Source organism: Microplitis demolitor, chromosome 7, assembly GCF_026212275.2.
Source record: "Microplitis demolitor isolate Queensland-Clemson2020A chromosome 7, iyMicDemo2.1a, whole genome shotgun sequence".
In the NCBI taxonomy this organism is placed as follows: Eukaryota; Metazoa; Arthropoda; class Insecta; order Hymenoptera; family Braconidae; genus Microplitis; species Microplitis demolitor.
In genome coordinates, this window is record NC_068551.1 from 2,006,585 (window position 1) to 2,021,966 (window position 15,382).

General features: G+C 33.4%; 3 protein-coding genes across 7 annotated transcripts; 1 reads left to right on the forward strand and 2 right to left on the reverse strand.

Annotated features, from left to right (window-relative positions):
- Positions 1–70: 70 nt before the first annotated feature.
- LOC103571150 (kynurenine aminotransferase) lies at positions 71–2,076 on the reverse strand. Its single transcript, XM_008549197.3, has 6 exons — positions 1,998–2,076; positions 1,794–1,933; positions 1,560–1,710; positions 1,212–1,448; positions 738–981; positions 71–669 (listed from the first exon to the last, which is right to left on the reverse strand). The coding sequence occupies exons 1-6, from the start codon at positions 1,998–2,000 to the stop codon at positions 71–73; spliced, it is 1,374 nt and encodes a 457-aa protein (XP_008547419.1). The 5' UTR covers positions 2,001–2,076.
- A 1,030-nt stretch (positions 2,077–3,106) lies between these two features.
- LOC103571018 (DNA-directed RNA polymerase I subunit RPA2) lies at positions 3,107–6,739 on the forward strand. Its single transcript, XM_008548981.3, has 2 exons — positions 3,107–3,262; positions 3,346–6,739. The coding sequence occupies exons 1-2, from the start codon at positions 3,194–3,196 to the stop codon at positions 6,637–6,639; spliced, it is 3,363 nt and encodes a 1,120-aa protein (XP_008547203.1). The 5' UTR covers positions 3,107–3,193; the 3' UTR covers positions 6,640–6,739.
- A 1,121-nt stretch (positions 6,740–7,860) lies between these two features.
- LOC103571020 (V-type proton ATPase subunit H) lies at positions 7,861–12,535 on the reverse strand. Of its 5 annotated transcripts, none has more exons than XM_008548982.3 (10): positions 12,342–12,534; positions 12,035–12,116; positions 11,771–11,960; positions 11,479–11,697; positions 10,514–10,615; positions 10,085–10,290; positions 9,710–9,794; positions 9,232–9,638; positions 9,034–9,147; positions 7,861–8,050 (listed from the first exon to the last, which is right to left on the reverse strand). In XM_008548982.3, the coding sequence occupies exons 1-10, from the start codon at positions 12,397–12,399 to the stop codon at positions 7,957–7,959; spliced, it is 1,557 nt and encodes a 518-aa protein (XP_008547204.1). In that variant the 5' UTR covers positions 12,400–12,534; the 3' UTR covers positions 7,861–7,956. The 5 variants fall into 5 exon arrangements, with proteins under 5 accessions (XP_008547204.1, XP_053596412.1, XP_008547205.1 ...); XM_053740437.1 differs by having other exon boundaries at positions 10,085–10,293; XM_053740438.1 differs by lacking the exon at positions 7,861–8,050 and adding an exon at positions 8,204–8,434 and having other exon boundaries at positions 10,085–10,293; positions 12,342–12,535.
- Between the last annotated feature and the right edge of the window lie 2,847 nt (positions 12,536–15,382).

Consider the following 15,382-nt stretch of genomic DNA (forward strand, 5'->3'; position numbering starts at 1 on the left):
AAATTTATGTAGAACAATGAATTATATTTAATATGAGATACAAAAAAAAAAAAAAAAAAAAAAAACAATTTTATGCGGAAGCAGATTTCTTTTGTAATTGGGAGTTCCATTTATGTAAAATGTCAGCGGCTTTCTGAAGATTTTCATCCTGCTTGATGAAACAATAACGCACATTATCCTCCCCCAAATGCTTATGTTCAAGAGAGTAGAAAGTAGAAGGAGGTATTCCTTGGAGTCCGACATTTTTCGTCATCCATTTGGTGAATTTGTAGTCGCGATAAACATCAGTCTCTTCCTCAAGCGGGACTTTATCTTCCAAAGCTTTCCAGTTCGCGATCATGAAGAAACCGCCATCGGGTACCGTTGGTGACATCCCGACATCTAAGAGAAACTGGGCCATGAAATCGCGCTTGGGCACCAATTCCTGAGCCAGTGTCACAAAGTAGCAATCAGGCTGTCCGAATCTCTTGAGCTCCGCCTCAAATCCAATCGCCACCGCTTCCTGGGTCGGTGTCGCCGTAGCGTACACGCAGTTTTGATGGACAACTTTTAAATTGTGTAGCAATTTCTCTGGGCCGTACGCCCATCCAATTTTCCATCCAGTTACATTGAATGTTTTTCCAGCAGATCCAATTGTTATTGTGCGGTCATACATATCCGGTAGACTTGCTACAATTATTTAGTAATTAGTAGTAATTAATATAATAATAAAACAATAAATTGTCATATTTTATTACCAATTCTGATATGTTGAGCCGGTTCATAAACCATCCATTCATAAACTTCATCAGATATCACCATTGCGTCCCATTTTTTAGCTAAATCAGCAATAAACTCAAGCTCATCCCGAGTAAATACTTTTCCCAAAGGATTCTGGGGAGTATTTAAAATAATTCCTTTGGTTTTTTTATTAAAGAGACTTGACATTTCATCTTTATCAAAGACCCAGTCTGCTGAACTTATGATCCCAGTTGTTTTTTTCTAAAATATTAAGTTTAAAAATCCACTGAGAAAAATGGGCTTGAGAAATCTATGAATTTTTATTATGCTCAGTCAAACTTGGAACAGGAAGTTGAGTTTCTAAAAAATTATTATGCTGGATAGTAACAATAATATGCAGCATAGTAATTTTTCGACGATTCAGCTTCCTGTTTTAAGCCCAAGACTTCCTAAGTCCATTTTTCGCGGTGGATTTTTAATTGAACACTTACTGGTTTTAGAGCTACAAATCTCGGTACACCGCCAGCAGTTTTAACCAGAGATTCATAGCAATCAAAAAACGGTTCTATGACAATCCACTCGTCTCCAATGTCCGTATGGCCTTGCAGGGCTGAATAAACAGCTTCATATGCACCTGCAGTTACAAGTATTTCATTGTATGGATCTATATTTCTATTCAAAACTTTTGAATAAAGTTTCCCAAGAATGTTTACTAATCTTGGATGACCCTAGATAATTTTTCAACAATATTATTATTATTATTATTGGTAATAAATGATTTGTATAATCAGCGAGTCCTAAATAGATAATAATTTAAATTTACATCGCTTTCGACTTACAAATGGTCTTGTGTATTGATTAAGTAGTGGGTCATTACTTTTAGTAGCAGAAGCCAATGCATCAGTCACATGACTTGGAGCAAAAAAATCAGGATATCCTTGTCCGAGATTCAAAGGTTTATATTTCAGGCCCAAATCAATGTACTCGACCCTTTAATTAATTAATTAATTAATTAATTTATTGATTAGTTGTTGCCATTAATGTATGAAAAGTGCCATATATTTTGTACTTACCAGACAGATTTATCATTCCCTCTAAATCGCCGCGGCAATTCAAACTTTGATGAAACTGCAGAGAAGTTACGGATGACATTTAAATAATTTTTTGCACAGTGGAATTTAAATTGTTTGGTAAAGAAAAGAGCACTGGATGTCTAAAAACATATTAATGAAGAGTATTTATAGTTAAATAAAAAATAATAGAATGAAGACACTTACCATGATGAGACGCGCAGTCGATTGATAAAAAGTGACTGGGTAAAATCAATGTTTTATCATACTCAGTACCCATATATTTTTTATCAATTATTTTTTCGTGTTAACTGGACTGATAAATGTAAATGATTTTTTTCATGCGTGTAAGTGTGAATGTAGAAGATATGATACAATAAATATATTTGAAGTAAACAAATAAATTAATTGCAATAATGAAATTTTAAATAATGCGCGTATTGATTCATCATTTATCTACATGCGCATTTTTTAATTTTTATTTTTCTTAACCCGATGGTACAGATAATTTTTTCAAAGTCTGTATCTCGGAGTTTGACACCATGATCACTGCGTGATTATTGTCTTTGATGGTAGCTCATCACTATGGTATTTTTAGGAATAACTGTCAACAATATCAACATTGTCCGATTGTTTTGACGCATCCACGCGGAGGAAATTCAAAAAAAGTAGAAAAAAAAATTCTTTCGAGTTTTGTATCTTGGAGATACGGAATATTTCGGAAAATTGTCACTGTGTGACTATGGTTGTAAGAAAATTCGTATCATCGAGATGTGAGTGATTGTCTGATGCATCAAGAATCTGTACGACCAGGATCTGTATCATCAGGACCCCTGTTATAGAAATGCCCAATTAATTAAAATAATTAAATTCAAAAAAATGCGCATACGGATCTTGCGTTTATCTAAATACGCATTTTAAAATTTTTATTTTACTTACAGCTTATTTATTGACAAATTCAAAAATTTCCAATTGTCAGGTATACCCATACTCATTAAAATTTTTATCAGTCAAATTTTGTCCCATGTCAAGAATACGGTCAATTTAAAATTTATTTTACTTTCAGAATTAAAGTTTTTCAAACTGGGCTCAAATTAATATTGCCAGTATATACATTACAAATATATAAATATATCAGCAATAATTGAAAAGCCGAGCCTAAAATTTATTTTTTCAGACACCGCCAATTATCAACATTTCAAAAATAAATTTAATTCAATTTTCTAAAAATTGACTCTTGGCGCCATCTACATTTCAAACTCGTGATAAAAATAATTCAGTCACATGATGTAAACTTAACCTCTATTATTACCGACCATCAAGAAAACTACACGAGGAACCAGCCAACACGTGCTTCATAATATATAAAATAAATATATGAGAAGAAAAACAAATTTTAAAAAATGCTTGAACAACCTGTTTTGACAAATTCAAAAAAAGACTGGGGTGTCCCGCCAGAAAAACAGAATCCCGTGAGTAAATTAAATAATAACTTCTATTTAATAACAATAATTAATCTTCCAAAAATTTAAAAATACAAAACACATTTTTTCAGCTGCTACAAACTCTTGGAGCGCCTCATCTAGACTCGTTCAATTACATGCTGGAGGAAGGCCTAGACCTCAGCGCCAAAGATATTGTTCCAGTTTACGTGAAATTATCCAATGAGGACAGAATCAAATTATGGATCGACGACATCGAGATCCACCAGCCGCGAGTTCCTCCAGGTTCCATCGGTGTCAAGAATCAAAAAATTTACCCCACAGAATGTCGGCAACGAGGTTCTACATACAAAGGAAAACTAATTACCAAAGTCGCCTGGTCTGTGAACGGCTCGCAGCAGGAAACTCTAGAAAAAGATCTTGGAGAGGTTCCGATAATGGTCAAGTCCAACAGGTGCAACTTGTACGGCATGAACCCAAAGCAGCTGGTCAAGCACAAGGAACACGAGCAAGAATGGGGCGGGTATTTTATCATCAAGGGTCATGAGAGGTTGATAAGAATGCTGCAGATGAACCGCAGGAATTATCCCATTGCCATCAAAAGGTCGGGGTGGAAAGCCCGTGGGGAAGATTACAGTGACCTGGGACTGAACATCAGGTGCGTAAAAGACGACAACACTGCGACCACAAACACTCTCCATTACGTCACCGATGGTTCTGTCAAATTCATGTTCACTCACCGCAAAACTCCGTACCATATTCCAGTCATCATGGTCCTCAAGTGCCTCTACGACGCGACTGACTACTGGATCTACAAGGCGCTGATACGAGGTCGCGAGGATGATTTTTATTATATGGGTTGTGTTCAAAATATGTTGCGATACATTCATAAAGAAGGTCTCCATACTTCTCAGGATGTTAAGAATTACGTTGGCAAGATGTTCAAGATTAAATTCCGCGAGCTTCCTGATGACACGCCCAACTCTGTGGTATGCGACTTCATAATGGAAAAGTGCGTGCTGATACATCTAGATGACCCGGAGGACAAGTTCCAGCTGCTGGCTTTCATGACTCAGAAGTTATTTGTCTTAGCTAACGAGGGCTGCGCCGTCGAGGGCGCGGATGCGGTGATGATGCAGGAGTGTCTTCTTGGAGGGCACATTTACTTCCAGGTCTTGAAAGAGAAGTTGTACTCATGGTTGAATATTTTGAAGGCAGTAATTCTTAAGCGGAATAAAAGTGTCGGCAGCACCTTCAAGCTAACGGTCAATGAGATGCTGACTGCGATGAAACACACGGGGTCACTGGATGCTCAGATGGAAAACTTCCTGGCGACTGGTAACATCAAGACTGACAGTGGACTTGGTCTGATGCAGAACACCGGGCTGACGATCGTTGCAGAAAACATCAACAGGATGCGGTACATGAGTCACTTCAGAGCGATCCATCGCGGGTCTTTCTTCCAGGAAATGAGAACCACGGAAGCGAGACAGCTGCTGCCTGATGCCTGGGGGTTCATCTGTCCTGTGCACACTCCCGATGGTGCTCCTTGCGGGCTGCTGAATCACCTGGCCATGGACTGCATCGTGACCAAGCAACCGAAGAGAGAGCTGATAAATAAAATCCCTCAGGAGTTGGTGGCACTTGGGATGTTGCCTCTGGAAATAATCGACGACTGGAAAAACTCGTACACTGTGATGCTGGACGGCAAAGTCCTGGGTATAATCTACGACAGCAAGATCATGAGGATCACTAAAGAGCTGCGTAAGTTAAAAATAAAAGGGACTGTGATTCCCAACACAACGGAAATTGTCTTGATACCCAAGAGAGGAGATTTGCCGACGCAGTATCCGGGTCTGTTTCTTTTTACTGGACCCGCCAGGATGATGAGACCGGTCTGGAATCTTCAGGTGGGAGAGAAAGAGTTAATTGGCACATTCGAGCAGGTTTACTTGGACATCGCGGTGGTGAAAGCAGAGAGACACGAGGTGACAACTCACCAGGAAATTACCAAGACTTCTTTTCTCAGTAACATTGCGCGTTTAATCCCGATGCCGGATTGCAATCAGAGTCCGCGTAATATGTACCAGTGTCAGATGGGTAAGCAGACCATGGGGACTTGCAGTCATATTCACCAGCTGCAATCTGAGTGCAAGTTGTACCGGCTTCAAACACCAGCGACTCCACTGTTCAGACCAGTTCATCATGACAACATAAATCTTGATGACTTTGCTATGGGCACCAATGCCATAGTCGCTGTAATTTCTTACACGGGGTACGATATGGAGGACGCTATGGTTATCAACAAGTCGGCATACGAGCGTGGATTTGCTCATGGTATGGTTTATAAATCGGAGTTTGTTGACTTGAACAGCGCGGAGAGTTTCTTTCGTTGCGACCCCGATAGGCCGGAGCTGAGGAAGACTTTGGATGCTGATGGGTTTCCTAATCCTGGAACGAGGATAACGTTGGACGACGTCTACTACTGTATGTACGACGGCGAGGAAGGGAGATACGTAACCGGCAAATGGAAGTCCAAAGAAGACGCTTACGTTGATAACGTCAGATTATGCGGAACTTTGAGCAGCAAAGAAGTAAAACGCGCGTGTATAACTTTCCGGGTCTCCAGAAACCCGAATGTCGGTGACAAGTTTGCGTCTCGTGCTGGACAGAAAGGAATCTGTTCTATAAAATTCCCCGCGGAGGATCTGCCGTTCACGGAAACGGGAATGATTCCTGACATCATTTTCAACCCTCACGGGTTTCCAAGTCGGATGACAATTGCTATGATGATTGAATTTCTGGCGGGTAAATCTGCAGCGACTCATGGACTGGTTCATGACGCCACACCCTTCAGGTTCAACGAAAACCAAACGGCCATCGACTACTTCGGCCGATGCCTCGAGATCGGAGGCTTCAATTACTATGGCACTGAAAAAATGTACTCGGGTACCGATGGCAGGATCATGGACGCTGCGATTTTCATGGGAGTGGTCCACTACCAGAGACTGAGGCATATGGTGGAGGACAAGGCTCAAGTCCGGAGCACCGGGCCCATTGATGTCCTCACCCAGCAGCCGATCAAAGGAAGACGTCGTGGTGGCGGAGTTCGTTTCGGTGAAATGGAGCGCGACGCTCTGATAGCTCACGGCTGCTCTTTCCTTCTTCGCGACAGACTTTTCCACTGCTCTGACAAGTCCACGGCGTTGGTGTGTCGCAAGTGCGGAAGTCTTCTGGGTCCAGTTACTGAGTTCCTTCCTGTCTTTGGGGACAAACGGTCCAGCTGCCGGCTGTGTGACAGCGACAAGGATTTATATGATATAGACATTCCTTACATATTCCGATACTTTGTGACCGAACTTGCCTCGCTTAACATTAAAGTTAAACTTGATTTTAATTTCGTGTGATTTATAATTTAATATTTAGTTCATTTTAATAAATTTCATAAAATAACATTTTTTTCACAAGAAATTTTTTTTAAAACTTTATATTTGTGTAATATATTTTACAACAATTAATTATATTTAGTGTTAATACTTTTAATTTATTTATTTTCTTCAATCCATTCTCTACTTTATGATTATTTTATATTGTAATTATATAACTTTAAGGCCATACTCAGATAGTGCCCCCACTTTTTTAAAATTTTCCTGAGATGTAGACTTTAAAAAAAATCACATTTGACATCACTCGGGAGTTAAACGAAATTTTATAATTAGAATATTCACATTTTGTAGCGTAAAATTTATCTTCATTCGCTAACTCCTAATTGATGACAAGTGTAAGTTTTTCAAATTCTATACCGCGGAGAAATTATTTTTTTTTTTCGAATGAGGTTTTAATTTTTTTTAAATTAAGGGCATTTTCAGAGTGTCCGACTTAGAACAAATTTTCAATGACTTAGCTGTCAGTGTATCAAAATTAGATTAATTAATGAGTTGACATCAATTAGGAGTTAAACGAAATTTGTAAAATAAATTTTAGTAAAATTGATATGTCAATTTTTAAATTCAAATTTTTAAATGTAAGCTAAAATTTATTTAAAAAATTTCGTTTAAGTCCCAATTGATGTCAACTGTAATTTTTTTTATTAAATTCTATATCTCGCGAAATTTTTCTGTTTTCAAATAAGTGACAAAATTTTGATACATTTGACAGTCGATTCATTGCAAATTTTCAAAAAGAGGGACACTGTCTGAGGATGGGCTTAACTCTTATTGATGACAAGTGTAAGAAATTTTTTCAAAATTCTATACCTTGGCAAAATTCCTTTTTTTCAATTGAAAGTTTAATTTTTTTAAATTAATACGGTTTTGACAAGTCTTTCAAAATTGAATTTTTAAAAATTGGCGGCAGTATTTGAATATGCCCTTAATATTTTAAATTTATAGTACAGAATTTATACTCTTAATATTTTAAATAATTAACGCGTATCAAACGCAATATATTTTTTTTATCTACAAGTAATTTTCTTGATGTATGTACATGGCATTGATTTGATTTTATAATCGGTAATGAAAAAAAAAATTGATTGCTTATAATTTTGTCAGTAGGAACAGAGCGATCGCTTCGCAATGAGTGGAATGTAGCCAACTAATCAAAGCCAATAAATAATTAATAAAATAATTTGAAATACAATAACAATTTAAATTTTATATATATATATATATATATATATATATATATATATATATCCCATGCCATACGTTTATTTAATAACAACTCTACGCTTTAGCGGGAACTTGTGCTCCAGGTTTTGGGCCTGAAGTTCCACTCGCTCCGGTCTGTTCTTTCTCCAATTGCTTACCGAGGTATTCCCTAGAAGGAAAAATTTATATGATTTATTTCAAGTATTTTGTTTACATATGATTTATTTTTTTGTAAATAAATATTAAGTACATTGTTGATGCTTTACATTATGATCAGTCTTATTAAATATGTGAAGATGATTTAAAAAAAAAAAAAATAAAATAAATGTCAATTTATTTAGTTTATTCGTTAAAAAAATAATAAATAAGTTGGTTTATTATACATGGCCTATTAACTAGGCCCAGTGTGATTTTATAAAATATCCTCGTGGTACAATTGTGTAAAGTCATTTTTTTTTTTTAATTATTTATTTATAATTATTATTTTTTTATTTTTATTTATCAGGACGATTCTTTATCGCGCGTAAATAAGTCTAAAAATTTCATTGACTGACTGAAAAAATGAGAGTTGATGTGTTAATTATGATAATTAATTTGTTAGTTTTAATTATTTTATTTTACTCAAATTATTTTTGATAGTAAATGTAATTAGAAAATTTTTTTTTTTGGAAAAAATAAATTGAGTAGAATAAAATAATTTATTTTTTATAAGTAAAAGGGTTGGTGAGGTGAACCCTCTACATCTCAGCCAAAAACATTCCAGACACCGGAAAAATTTAATTTCTACCCTATATCAGGTATGATACTGAAGTTAGCCGTCGTCTGATAATTTTTAAAACGATAAATTATAAAAAAAAAAATATTTGAAAAAATTGCACCTGTAGTTTTTTCATTTCTCTACATATGCATTTTTGTAGTTTTTTTTTATTCAATTGGTGAAAAAAAAATCAAAAAATTTCAATTGTCTGCTAATCAGAATCATAAAATATCTCAATGTAAAAATATCTTACTTTACTATCAAGTGTAAAATTAAGATATGAGTGACTGAGATATTTCACCTGATATATTTTGACTAAGATGTTTTCGGCTGCGACGTTGATAAAAAATGAGGGAGAGCCAAAGGGTTACTGATAATAATAAAATTAAATTTACCAGTTGTGAACCATGAGCTTTTGAACAGCAATCAAAGCCTCATATCGTACATTAGGATCTTCGTGACTCAGTAGTTGCATCACGCGTTGTTTACCGCCCAATTGCTCAATAACACTAGATAAAAATTTCAGTCACGTTATTAGATTTTTATCAAATAAAAATATTATCCAATACTAGAAGTATGTAAAAATAGCTTACTGCTTTCCACGTGGGTAATGTCTGACATATTCCCCGATATCAAAGGAAGCGACACTCAATACCAATGGGTCTTTGCTGGTCTCCAGCAAGTGAACGAGGATACGGAGTAACTCGTAATTTTTTTCGTTCAACCTGCTGGCGTTTTCGCGCCAGAATTTTGATGACTTGTGGACCGGTGACCATTCCAACCGCCCGGACTTCACCTGAGTTGAGTACTCATCAAATGAGCTCAGGTCCTGAACAGAAGCCTGGAGTTTGTCGTTGAGAAACTCAATGTCTTCTGTAATGTCCTCGTCGTCAAATTTACGTTGGCACAAAATCGACAGTTGCTTCAAGACTTTGCACTGGACCATAGCGATGCAGTGCTCTTTTGCTACTTGTCTGTCTCCAACTTTTTCAATCAAGTTCTGTAAAAAAATTTAAATTAATAAAAAAAAAAAAAACATTTTATTAAAATAATTGAAGACAAATTTCTTACTCTGAATACAGCGAGAATTATACGAGTTACTTTTTCTTTAACAGAATCGCTGAGGATATCAGCCAGTATCGGAATCACATTGAACCTAAAAAATTTTAAATTTATATTAATAATAATAATAATAATAATAATAAATAATTAAAATTAATGATCCTGAAGTTAGAAGACAATTTTCGGATTTTTTTTTTTCCGCAAATCAATTACCGAAAAAAAAAAAAAATAAAAAAAATACACATGTAGGAAATAAAGAAATCTATAAGTGCAATTTTTCAAAATATTTTTTTTTTTTTCAAATTTATCGTTTAAAAAAAAAATCAAAAAATTATTCGAACTTCAGTGCCATTGAAATTATGGATTTTGAATTGAAAAATTTACTTGTTCATTTTCTCAGCAAGAAGTGGATTGAAGGTAAGGACCCACAAGCAAAAAATAAGTTGATATTGAACTTGGAAGTTGACGCGTCCAGATAAAACACTGAGGAGAGTTGAAATTCCGTCGACGGAAATGAATGCGAAACGATACTCATCAACACGCAGCATCATTTGGAGACATCTTGCAACCGACTGTATGTACTCGTTGTTCTGCTTCATTAAAATGATCTCATTAGTGATAAATTATTATCATAATTAGAAAAAAAAAATATTAAGTGTTAGGATAAAAAAAATTGATATCTACAGCTGCCAAAAAATACACCCTAGCCTCCCATAAAAATGACTGATAATTTACTCATTGACATTAATAATAAATTTACCAGGTCAAATCTTAAGACAATTAATTGTTACGCTTTTATTATTATGAACGAACCGGGCTGGGCATTTCTTGGAGGTCGGTCGCCTCTCCGGGCTCAGTGGGTACGACGTCTTGCACCACCTCGGCATACACGTGTGACTCCTGCACGGCATCAGACTAAAAACCCATTCAATATTCTTTCGACCTTTTTTAAAAAACTAATTTTTTTTTTCTTTCGTGATTCCCAATCCGCGAGCCCGCGTAAGCAACACTGCAGTTCGGGGTAAATTTCTAATAATAATTATTATTTTTTTTTTCTACTGAAATAAATATTAGTCACGTTACAATATGAATTGTTAGTACAGTTTCTAATGTTAACATTTACAGACTCCATAAAATACCCAGCTGTGATTTTTTTCTGCTGTGCATAATAAACTATAAGCGGTGATAAAGCGACAAGCATGCGTGTTAAAATAAAATATTTTAAATCCTGGAACAAAGTCTTGATTATTGTAATTAAAGCTAGTGTGGAAATTTGATATTTTTAATAATGATACTGAGGTTAGCTGACATTTAATAATTTTTAGATTTAATCGTTGGAATAAAATTATTTTTAAAAATTGTACCTGAGATTAAAGATCTAGTACCTGATCAGGGAACTAGTACTCGATCACTTCATGTATTTGTAGATATATATTAAGTAAAATTTAGTAGTTTCCTGATCGAATACTAGTCCTCTAATCGAGTACTAGTTCCCTAGTCAAGTACTGATTCCCTGATCGGGTACAGATTTCCTGATTAGAAACTAGTTCCCTGATCAGGTACAAGTTCTCTGATCGAGTATTAGTTCTATGATTGGATACTAAGTCTCTTACTTCACGGATTTTCAAATTTTCTACATGTGCATATGTTTATTTTTGTTTTTCTTCAAATGAAATAATTAAAAAAAAGAAAATCCGAAAATTATCAATTGTCTACCAACTTCAGAGTCATTTAAAATTATATCTAAATTTTTTTGAGCTAGATTAAGACGGACTTACGCTCAATTTCAACTGATCTTTAAGCCAGGTTAGATAAAAGTGTAGATCAGCGCTTTCCATCTGAGCGTGACTCCAGCACGCGAGTTTTGCAATTATACGGGATGTCATGTTCATGATAAATCCATCCTGGCGATTCAGCAAATTCAAAAATGGCGACCAGACTGATTCGCGTTTACGGCTTGCGTGCTCGCGGAATATTTCCACACGACTGCGATCTTCCTGCATTATAAAATAAAATTAATTAGTGTTAATAATTAATAATGATCGTGGGTTGGTGGAGAAAAAAAATTACTTGAAGCATGTCATCAATCATGACAAGGATATATTGTATAGTTTGATCCTTGGAGATGTGGCTGAGCAAATTCAAGAAAGTCTTGGCTGCTTGGCTGGGGTTTTGTTTCAATTTTGCATCTCTTACCGCTGGGTCATTGGTGTCAAAGCCAACGATAAAATCATAGTCTTCTTGGGAGATCATTTGTGATCTAGATAAATTACATAAGTAATTAATAAATTTAATGAATAATTTATTTTTTAAAAATGACAGGAGAGATCTTACTGATTATATGACTGCCAGTTTATTTTTTGGCTCCTGATATCAGCAACCTGCTGCTGAAGAACACTAGTGGCTGCTAACATATCTGGAGAAATTTAAAAAAAATATAATTATAGAAAAAATAAATAAATGATAAAATTATTTAGTGACGTAAATAACAACAGAATTTCGTGTTTTATAAATAAAATTTAAAATAGTGACAGATTATTTTGGCAGGTGAGAATATTTAAATAAAGATACGAAATTAAATATAGTGTGGGAGTGGCTGAGTGTGGTTGATTAAAAAATAAGTTTCTAGAGTTATAATTACCATGTTTTTCTTCAGGCAAAGCTGGAATTATTTGATTAATATTCGCGCGATCTGCCATTGTTATTTATTGCAAAATAAATTTATATTTAAGTTAAATAATTCGCCTAAATAGGCGTTTTTTTATACAACTTTAACAAGTGCACTCGAGTAAATTCTTTATTTTTCTATGGTCAGTTGTTCGATCACAAGACTTTAATATCCCAGTGGCGACATCTTGACAATTTTAAATAACTCTAGATTTTTTTATAGTTCTTTTTATTTGTTACTAGAAGCGCGCGAATTTTTGAATCCATAAGAAAGATCCGAGGGTACGATGGAGCTATCTGAAGGCATCCCGATTGAGATGACCTTGTCAAGCGGTAAGCCACATTTTATTTTGACAATATATTTATTAAATATCACAATCTTTGCTATTGAAAATCAAAATTCAACATAAAATCAAATATTATTATTTTTTTAATAAATTTCATTCATTATAGACATTTTTCACAATGAATAATGTTGTGAAGGTTGCGTACGAGCAATGTAAACTAGAACAATATTTGAAACTCATAATGGTATTCAATATGAACATTCCGAACAAAGAAATCAAAAGGGGCTACCATCCACCAGCAACACATTCAAGAAATTTGGGATTTGTTCCTAAAAATAAAGCAACTACAAAGTTTAAGTGCAGTGGATAAATTATCGCACTGTCAATATCAAATAACCTATACAGTATAGATATAAATTTTTTGATTGAAGGTAAGCTTGATGAAATAATGGAAATGGAATCAATAGAGATGTACTTCACTATGGTCGATCTGAAAGTTATGTATAAATTATATCAAGCCGAATATTGTCTTCAACTGATGATTCTATTTAATATTAACCGATCTCAAATAGCAAAAATTATCAACAAGAGTTTGCCATCCTACGGCGATGGCCGATTTATAAATCACAGTCATGATAGGAGCAAAAAAATTGAGTTTATAACTAATTCTAAGATACAACAAATAAAACTCGTTTAATGTCTATCATTTGTGAAGATTTTTAGTTAAATTCGAACAAGTCAGACACCAAAAAAATTTGACAATTTTAATCTTTACCAAACCAGCAACCAACGCATTCTTCCATTAAATTAAAAATTCAATATTACACATATATTTCAAATAATAAGTCATAGTAAGTATGAGTTAAACTTGCATTCAATGAATTTTTTCAACTCGAATAAAAAAGTTTCAAACACATTAAATACTTCAAGCTGGAAATATAAGAACTTTGAAATAAGTCTCTTACCAGAGACACCTACAAGCTAGCGGCGGCATCTAGTGGCAAACACCGAACTACTCTAGCTGCTGCTGCAACAAATTTTTCTCTTAAAATCTTGATGCAGGCCAACGGCAGCATAAAAAAAAACATCCCTTATTATAAATCTCTAAATATTTCAGGGTTGGAACATTACTGATAAGTTTGAACTTGAGAATACCCGATCACTCCATGTATTTGAATATCTGTATTTAGTAAATATATACAAATACATGAGTGACCGAGTACTAGTTCCCTGATCAGGATTTGGTCACTCCTCAATTATTTTTAAAGGTAAAAAATATAATAAAGAAAAAGTTGTATGATTATTTTTATAAAAAGTGATTTATTTTCAATGAAAATTACTTTAATGTATAAAACTACATTTATATAAATGATAAATTTTTTATAAATGATTTAAACGATAATGAATTGATTTTGTTTTTATCACCATTCTCACAAAAGCTTTGATGACATTTATTTATAAATTTAAATTTATTGTTTCAATTTATAGTCGTTAGATAAAAATGATTTTGTTTGTATATATTTTGCTCATTTTACTGCTAGTTAATACTAGACGTATTATATATAAAATACTAAAGATATTGTCCATATAATAGTACAGTTGCTTTATTTATTTATTTATAAATTTATAAATTTAATAATTAATTAACGTACGCTTATTAATTATGAATATTTATAAATGTATTACTCCATTATGTATATTAATTGTCGTTACAGTCTGTCGTAATTAAGCTCATTTATATATTTCGAGTCATTTGATTCAACTTGACAACATCTAAGATATTGTCGCTTACTAAAAATATAAATTTTATAAATTCCATTTAAAAAAAAATATTATTTTCCATTTTATTTAACGCTCGGTATAAAAAATCGTTTTGTTCTCAATAATTGCAAGTACATAAATTTTAATTCATATAGAAATAGTTTTATCATAAAATATAAACATAAATAAATTTAAAAAAAAAGCTAAAATATTTATCTGAAGAAAAATTTTTAAAAAATTTCATTTAAAATCTAAATATCGCAATAAATTTATTACAGTATAAAAAAAAAATTAATTAATATCTAATTTTGTTTGTCTAACAAACTTATAAATCACATTCAAACAGCACAAAAGTTGGCCTGTAATTTATCATATTTATCAATTATTCATTTTTAATATTTATTAATTTATTCATCTTCATTATCATTTTCTTTTATGTACGCCCAGCTATTAAACTATTTTTTACTCAACACTTTATTATGCCAATATATAAATCTCAATACTACTCTATATTGAAGCCCTCAATTTTTATTTATTTTTTTAAATTAAAAGAATAAAAAAAAAAAAATCAATTTGGTTCAAAAAATTTTTTCCCGCCATAAGAAAATTTTAATTTTTAATCCCCAATAAAAAAAGTTTCTTAAAATGAGTAAAAATTTTTTCCTGTACTTTACATACATACTACATTATAACATATATAAAAAAATATATATATGTCCAAGTATGTCTCATATAAATTGGAGAACATAAAAATATAAAAACCTCGAAATGTTATTGCAAAATAATCTTACAGCACTAGACACGGAAACCCTACTGTCTCTCCCTTGGATTCGCTCGGTAATTTTAAATAGACATCATACACGTTGCTATATATTTTTTTTCACATATACATATATATGTATACATATACACACATGTGTCTAGTTCTCATAAAAAAGTCTACGACACATGATTTTAAATAAAATTT